The 9,129-nt window shown below is 37.0% G+C and overlaps 1 protein-coding gene across 1 annotated transcript; it reads left to right on the forward strand.

The window, feature by feature from the left end:
- The first annotated feature begins 1,121 nt into the window (after positions 1-1,121).
- On the forward strand, positions 1,122-6,077 carry neurod1 (neuronal differentiation 1). Its single transcript, XM_037686610.1, has 4 exons — positions 1,122-1,240; positions 2,445-2,695; positions 3,537-3,766; positions 5,267-6,077. Exons 2-4 carry the CDS (start codon positions 2,454-2,456, stop codon positions 5,824-5,826), a joined length of 1,032 nt encoding a protein of 343 aa, XP_037542538.1. The 5' UTR covers positions 1,122-1,240; positions 2,445-2,453; the 3' UTR covers positions 5,827-6,077.
- The last annotated feature ends 3,052 nt before the right edge of the window (positions 6,078-9,129 follow it).

Here is a 9,129-nt window from a genome sequence, read left to right on the forward strand (position 1 = left end):
TATATATCGGTGATTACGTCAGGATTTTCCCCTACATTTCATTGTCTTTTTATATTTATTTTATTTTTTCATTATTCTTCTTTTGTGTTAACTTTTTTCAACCTTTCAACAAATCAACTTTGAACCAAGTATCTTTACTGGCAGAAAAGGTCTGTCTTTTTGACAGACTTGAGTTTAAAAGCCAAATTACTGTACACTGGACATCAATATGACTGACTAAATTGCCTTTTCTATGACTTTATTAAGCATTAAACATTCTTATATTGCTTCTTTCAAACTCACATTTATTATCACCGCTTGAGGGCAGTGTCACTGGGAACAGTGGTGTGTCTACCCGGTAATTTGACCTCTTCTAAAAAAATGACAAAGAAATGAAAATGACAGTTTTACACGTAGTTGCACAAATTCATGCACAAATAGGGCCTATACATACCCCCCCACCCCCCACCCACCCACCCAAAATAACCCAAAACACCTTTATCCTCATCATTCTCACATCCCCTCAGAAGTCTGAAATAAGTTTTGTTTTATAGTAATGCTATAAGAAATACATAAATATTTAAAATATTTGTAATGGAAAATGTTTTTTCAATGTCAATCTGGAATCAGCAAACCAGTTAATGTAATCAACAATTTATAATCAACACAGAAACTGAAGCTGACGATTAATCTACACTGATCAAACAGTTCTGATGATGAGGAAAAATCCTCTTCATCTCCATCATACACTTAGTAATCCTATTTAAATATATCCTGATGCATGCTCAATAATCCGCTAATAATAATAATAATAATAATAATAATAATAATAATAATAATAATGATAAACTAATTAAATAAAAAATTTAAATTTAAACAGTGCTTCCAGAATAACAAGTTCAGGTGTGTTTATTGTGCATGTTTGTGTTGACAGATGGCCAATTTTCCTCACAAAGACAGGGTTGTAGATTGGTCACGTGATCCCCGGGGCCGTTTTACTGACGTTCGCACCATATGGCGCGTGCCGGAAGGGCGTGGCCTTGATATGCTAATTCCGCACAGCCCTTCAAGGTGTGTGTGTGCGCGCGCGCGTGTGTGATGAGTACAAAAGCAGCAGCATCCCACGCACACGCCTCAGAATGCCCCCATCATCTCACGCGCAGTGAAGCACGGACGCGGACAAAGCGCGCGGGATGTCTGCGATCTGACGGTAAAACCCGGGAATATTCCTCCACTGATTTGCAGATTCAAACACATTAATGTAAGTTTCATCAGTGAATATTTTATCTGTTGTGTCAAAATATTATATGCAACTGAAAGTTTGAATTATTTGTTTTATTTTGTGTCAGTTTTTTTTAAGTTGATGTTTTTATTTCTTGTGACAAGTTATTTTATTGTTCTCAATTTGCTCAGAATTTTTCACAAAACTTTTTGGTTTGCGTATAAAAAGTGGCCTTTTGCAAATTTTGAAATCTTTCATTTAAATCAACCATCGTCCTCAATTATTTTATTTTATTTGTTATAATTATAAACGTCCCTCCGTCCATCTGTATGACCTGTCGGGACTAAAATAATTTGTTCTAATTGGAAAAATTAGTAAAACACTAAAGGGAAAAAAACATTATTATTATTATTATTATTATTATTATTATTATTATTATTATTATTATTATTATTAGTAGTAGTAGTAGTAGTAGTAGTAGTAGTAGTAGTAGTAGTAGTATTAATTTAGCACTTTAAGATTTTAAACGCGTTTATTTTATAATTTATATTTCAGTAATTTTGTTAATTGTTGTAGCAGGTTTGTCAAGTATCTTTTTTTTCTCAACCATTTAATTTTACTTGTTTTAAATACACAAGTTGAATAAGTAAAACCCCCCATTCTGGTAAATGTCTTTGTTTGTTTGTATGTTTTATTGCAGATCCCTATAAACCAAATTTCCACTGCCTTTTTGTGCAACTTGCAAAATTTTTTATACATTAGATATAGATTTTAAATAATACAACTAAGTGTAAATATCTAACCTGCGTATTTCATTAAACTGTAGCTCAAATCTTCTTTCTTTCTTTTTCTTTCTTTCTTTTCTTTTTTCTGTCCTTCAGAATAAATTAAGTTTAAACTTATGACTAAAAACACAACCTAGTCTTCTTTAATTCAGAAATGTACACATATTCATAGTTAAAAACACAGAAACATGAACAAAAAAAATAAATAGTTCATGCTCATAAAAATGTAAATTATGTTATTTTGACATACTATAAAATCATACTGATTGTGAAGTACAAAGTTTGTATAATTATTAATATTTGTATAATGGAAATATAAAAAAACGAAAATATTTTCATTTAAATCAATGATTAATTTAAAAGCCTTTTCTGCATTTTCTTGCATGAAAAATGAGTAAAGTCAACGTGATGAGAGCTGTGTTTTGGGTTTTCTAAAGAGTCCTTCTTGGTGTTCTCAGACAAACAACATGACGAGGGCGCTGAGGGAGGAGCAGACGTCAGCAGAGCTGGACGAGCAGCAGGACCTATGCAGCCCGGCAGAAAAAGACACAGGAGGAGCAGGAGAGGAGGAGGAGGACCGACTACACCATCTGGATGAGAATGAAGAGGAGGACGAGGAGGACGAGGAGGAAGAGGAGGAAGATGGGGAGCACAAACCCAAGAGACGAGGGCCAAAGAAGAAAAAGATGACAAAGGCTCGCCTGCAGAGGTACGGTTCACCAAAATGAATGTTTTCACACAGACTGTCTAAATGTTGCTCTGAATTCAAGAGCTCAAATAACTTCAAATGATCTTTATGTCATTTGATACCAGCGTGCCAAACATCAAACTAAAAGAGATGGAACATTAGGATAATACTCATCTGATGAAAATATGAATAATACAACTGTTCACAGGAAGGTGCACATGGTACATTTTAAACCTGAAGGCAGACCCCTCTGACCGTTCACTACAAGATCAGTTCGATAAATGACACAGCTGGTTCTGATGTTCAAAACACAAAGCTAAACAAAAAAGTAGTTAAGACTTCAACGTTTTGAACATTTATGAGCCATTTATTTACATAAATACCCTTAGAAAGTTTTAGGAACGTGACTGGTCACATGACAGGACATTTTAAGAGCTCTTATTTAAAGAGAACAAAATGTTTTATAACAGAATAATCTAACTTGTTTTCTTTCAGTAGTTCAAAACCAAGTTTTAATTACTCTGCATGGTGCCTGAACACACCACTGTAGTTAATGATGCATTCACTGTTTTCTCTCATAGCATCGCTGTTTGTGTTTTTTATGCTCACTAGTCAGTTTTCTGTGTTTTCCCGTCACATATTCACAGTTACAATTATCCTGTTAGAAAACAGGATGTGAGCACTTTCCACAGGGCAACAGAAGAACAGATGCAAGCTAACGTGCTAACTTCCTACGCGTTTAGATGCTAGTGTAACTCTCAACTCCTGAATACGTGTTATCAAAGAAAAGTTGTTCCAAATATGATATTTAATAACTTGATATGTTATAACTACCTAAAATAAAACGTTTTGGCCTGCGCAGGTTCAAGATTCGCAGAATGAAAGCTAATGCCCGTGAAAGAAACCGCATGCACGGGCTCAACGATGCTCTGGAGAGTCTGCGAAAAGTTGTCCCATGTTATTCCAAAACCCAGAAACTGTCAAAGATTGAGACGCTGCGACTCGCCAAGAACTACATCTGGGCACTTAGCGAGGTTCTGCGTTCTGGCAAGGCGCCTGACCTCATGAGCTTCGTCCAGGCGCTCTGCAAAGGTAAGAACAGCTAACTGCTGCCGACTGGTGTCAGGCGATACTAAAGGGATTGAAGTGAAGTCTCAGGCCTTCAAATAAAAATGTTTTTAAAGTGGTCCTGTGAAGTCAAGTCATACATGAGCAGAGATCCAACAGGCTAGATGCTAACTTGCTAACAGTGACGATAGCACGAGTAATGCTAATTACACTCTCAGCTGTTGAAGGAAATAAAAATGTACTAAATGTGATAACAAAACTTCTTAAATTTTTAATTTCGATCTCATTTCTTACTAATTGTATGTGTTTAATTGCCAGTTATTTCTGGAAAAAAACATTTCCAAAAAGGAACAAAATATGAAATATTTAAACCTCAGTGGGAACATTTAGTGTTCTTAACATTTTTAATCCATGTTTTAGTGATTATTAGTTCATTTTGTATGTATATCTCTCTCTACATTTAGACAAGTTGTTATAAATGTAAAAAAAATAATAATAATTACAGAAATTACCTAAATGTATTCTGCAAAAAATATTTAATAAATAAATAAAAATAATAATAATACTGCACTTCCTAAATATTTTTTGAGGATTCTGATAAGAGCAAATTTTACTGGAAAATAATTACAGAAATTACCTAAATGTATTCTGCAAAAAATATTTAATAAATAAATAAAAATAATAATAATACTGCACTGCCTAAATATTTTTTGAGGATTCTGATAAGAGCAAATTTTACTGGAATGAAGCAGCAAATAAATGAACAGAAAAACTTATTATTCATGTTTTTCTGCAGATATTATTTAGTAATTAATGTTTCAATCCAGGATCTTTGCAAGATTAGGCGATTGAATGATAGAAAATACTTCCACAACTAAACCTTCCTACCCCTGAAAAACAAGTATTAGAGTATTAGACAGAGCAAAATATAACATGTGGTACATGTGGTGGATCAAAATTGTGTACACAGTTGTCCCAGTTACATCCAACAAAAGTATAAAATGTAAAATTAAAACAGTAATAAGATCTAAGATATGAACTAAGAAAACATTAACTAAAAAGACACTAAGCACTAGTAGTACAATACACCGAACAGCATGAACATGAGACTGTGTGAGTCTGAATGAACACAGCAGCATGAACATACAGTGTTACAATTTTTTATTTATTTTTATTTTTTTGTCTTTCTTTCACCAAGAACAGTTTTTTTACTTACAGTATCAGCCTGGCAAGGAAAAATTCACTAAAATTAAATAATAAAATGAGAGCACATATGTATATTAATCAGAACACTAAAAACAAATAATTAAACGTTGATATACGTAACTTAGATAATCTTTTTTGCCTTCCAACTCTGTCAAATATAAAAAGTATAAAATACTGTATATTGTCAAATGTGTTTGGGTTTTAACATGACTCCATATTTATGAGCACCAACTGATTACTCATATAGTATTTGGGTTATATTTATTAGAAAGCTTTAATAGCAAGTATTATTACCAATAACTGTGTCTCTGCTTCCAGGTTTGTCTCAGCCAACCACTAATTTGGTGGCAGGCTGTCTTCAGCTAAACCCTCGAACCTTCCTTCCAGAGCAAACACCTGACTTGCCTGTGCACCTCCCCCCCACTGGTGTTGCCCCCTACCCTGGACACTTCCCCTACCAGAGCCCTGGGCTGACAGCCGGCTTACCCAGCCCTCCCTATGGCAGTATGGACCCTTCCCACATCTTCCACCAGGTCAAAGGTCAGCCCTATGGCCCACTGGAACCCTTCTTTGATGGCGTTTTGGTGTCAGATGGCCCAGCATTTGATCCGCCCCTCAGTCCTCCTCTGAGCATCAGTGGCAATTTCTCCTCCTTCAAGCACGAGCCCGTCACAGCCTCTGACTACAACAAGAGCTTCTCCTTCAGTGTGCACTATGGAGGAGGAGCAGCAGGAGGGCACGCCACCATCTATGGCAGCGGGGGGCCCAATCAGCGGTGCGCTGAGATGCAGGTGGAACAGCTGATGGGGTTTGACGGACACTCGCACCACGAGCGGCTGATGAACGCCCAGTTGAACGCCATCTTCCATGAGTCATGAGGAAGAGATGAAGAACTGCAAGACTGATGAAGATAGAGAGACTTACACAAAGAAGCCTTCATGTGTTGTCCTGTCACCTCCTAGCTATCGTTCAGTCTGTCCCTGCATTCCCGCGAGGCTCTGTGACTCCGCCCATTGATGGTGATGTCATTGATGCCTTGGCCATCTTTGTTACATTTCATGTGCGAGCAAGGCTTTTCTTCGGTCTCGTTTTCAACCATATAAATAATCAATAATCAATGAGCAATAATCTGGAGTAAACTATGCAATTTTGTTAAAACCTGAGCAAACAGCTGCTAATTCCAAATGTTGATGAAAATTAAAAGATGTCTATTTTTGGGTCTGTGTGAGGTGACGTAGGCTGAGAGCTGGAGTTGGGCTGAACTGTTCTGTGGTTTTTACCTCTTGCTTTTTTGTAACGTTTCTGTAGCATTTTGTTGGCATTTCATGCAACCCTTGTTCATATTTTACAAGATGTTTATAAAGGCCTTTTATTGAGAATAATTTCATGTGATGTACCTGCATCTTCTGCAACAGCACAACAAACAGTCTGAGCTGCATTATTGCTTTCAGACTTTCTCTGGCACTTAGTCAAGATTTTTTCATAAAGTACCTTCAGTAAAAGCTAATAATAACAATTAATCGGATTAATTGGATAGTGTCAGTGTTAATCCCTTAAAACATTAGAACTAATTATTGGGACATCTTTGCCAATGTGACCAACTTCCATATTCCAACACGTGTGAGTGTTAATCTGTGACGCCCAACAGTAATTTGGAAATTACATTTGTGGGATAAGTTAAAAACAATGAATTGTGTTTGACTGTATAAACTATGTATTTAACATAAAGAGAGCAACAAAAATAAAGTTAAAGTTAGTGCCAGTGGCTCAGTGTGGTCACCATGGTAACCTCACATCTGGGACTCTCACTCTCTGACTACATTTTCAAGAGACAGGCAGACAAAAATGCAGAGTAGAAATTAAGTCTATAAACTATATAAAATAGAAGTCAAACTAATTCTGAACCATAAGTGGCGGAAACATCCATTCTATTTGTATCTACGGTGTTTGTGCGATGTGTAAAAACAGTTAAAGATGTGCAAATGACAGTTTTTGCTACATAAAATCCAACTTTCTGTGACCTGTTAAACTCTGAATTACTGTAAATTTCTATTGTATGCTTGAACTATAGAGCTCTATTGTTGTGTATGTAAAACGAATTACTTTTTTTTTTGGCAAAACGTGTCTACTCTGTAAAATATAGTGTTAACAGAAGGCATAGCACAATATTTCCAATCAAGCTATGATGTATCTTTGTATGAGGTTTTCCAGAGCTGTGAAAGGAGTGAATCGAAATATAGAGATGTGAACAGCAAATTATCATCCAGCTAGTAATACGGGAGCTTTAACATTTAGTATTGGCAAAGTTATGATATTAAAAACATTTCAAGGTCAAGGTTTCTTTATTGTCATTCTCATCATATGTGGTACATGTGGTGGAACAAAATTGTGTACACAGGGTCCCAGTTACATCCAACAAAAGTATAAATTGTAAAGAAAAACAGTAAGATCTAAGATATAAACTAAGAAATACACTAAACACTACTAGTACAAAAACAACACGCCGAACAACAGCAGCACGAACATGAGTCTGTGTGAGCACGTGCATAAAAATCCATAAATCGTTCCGTAAAACTTTTAAAACAATTTATTCAAAGCATCTGATTCCATGATTAGACAAAAAAAAAAGTTTTGCATTCTTTAAAATGAAAATGATTGTTGATTTTATGTCTTTAATTCTAATTTGCTTATTATTTATACAAATATTAATCATCCATCCATCCATTATCTTTTACCCACTTCTTCCATTTTGGGTCACGGGGGTCGCCGGTGCCCATGTCCAGCAATCACTGTGTGAGGGGTGGAGGACACCCTGGACAGGTCACAAGTCCATTACAGGGACACATAGAGACAAACGAGACAAACAACCATTCACTCTCTCACTCACACCTAGGGACAATTTAGAGTTACCAATCAGCCTAACATGCATGTTTTTGGTCTGTGGGAGGAAACAGGAGTACCCGGAGAAAACCCACGCATGCACGGAGAGAACATGCGAACTCCACCCAGAAAGGCCCCCGGACCTGGATTTGAACCGGGGTCCTGCTCGTTGAGAGGCAGCAGCTCTACTAGTTGCACCACCGTGCTGCCCATATATTAATCATGGGAAACATTATTTTACATTAATTAAAATAATAAGTATTAAAGTTTTTCCTTTTTGTTTATTGTTGCATTTTGCACACAGTGGTAAAATAATTTGAAAGAGCAATTCACCAAGTATGACCTTGGTAAAAGTTACACCATTAGCTAAACCAGCACCTGATGAATTTAAGGATTCCTGGTGACAGTGAAGCCAAAAATGATGGCATACAATATATCTCCCAAAACAGATGACAACATTGTACAACATTCTGAAGGACAAAATTAGGATAGCTGTTTGTGTGTGTGTGTGTGTGTGTGTGTGTGTGTGGGTTTGTGCGTGTGTGTGTGTGCGTGTAAAGAGAACAGATGTTCGTTCTGCAGGCAAGATTTTAATTTATGAAAATGATCTCATTTATGCATGAGAGCCCCCTACACACAAACACACACACATTTACACTGTAAGATATCAGTGTCTGTGTGTGTGTGTGTGTGTGTGTGTGTGTGTGTGTGTGTGTGTGTGTGTGTGTGTGTGTGTGTGTGTGTGTGAGAGAGAGAGAGAGAGAGAGAGAGAGAGAAAGAGTCAGCTGGGACAATATGGTTGCCATTTCCCACCATTTAGTCTTTTATGTTGCATCTGAATAATACAGGAAAAAAATCACTGCATTAGTTCTTTTTGTGTCCAACAATGCGGAAAACAGTTCCGGAAATATTTCTCGGTACTATAACAGGCACAACTAGTTGAGCTGCTGCCTCTCAACACGAAAGTTGCCGGCGCATATCCCGGTCCGGGGGCCTTTCTGGGTGGAGATGGCATGTTCTCGCCGTGCATGCGTGAGTTTTCTTCGGGTACTCCGGTTTCCTCCCACAGACCAAAAACATTCGTGTTAGGCTGATTGATAACTCTGAATTGTCTCTAGGTGTGAGTGAGAGAGTGAATGGTTGTTGTCTCGTTTGTCTATATGCGTCCCTGTGATGGACTTGCAACCTGTCCAGGGTGTCCCCCACCCCTTGCACAGTGATTGCTGGACATGGACACCGGCAATCCCCGTGACCCAAAAATGCAAGAAGCAGGTAAAAAGATGATGGATGGATTTCTCAGT

This window comes from Nematolebias whitei, chromosome 13 (genome assembly GCF_014905685.2).
Source record: "Nematolebias whitei isolate Nwh7 chromosome 13, NemWhi1, whole genome shotgun sequence".
In the NCBI taxonomy this organism is placed as follows: Eukaryota; Metazoa; Chordata; class Actinopteri; order Cyprinodontiformes; family Rivulidae; genus Nematolebias; species Nematolebias whitei.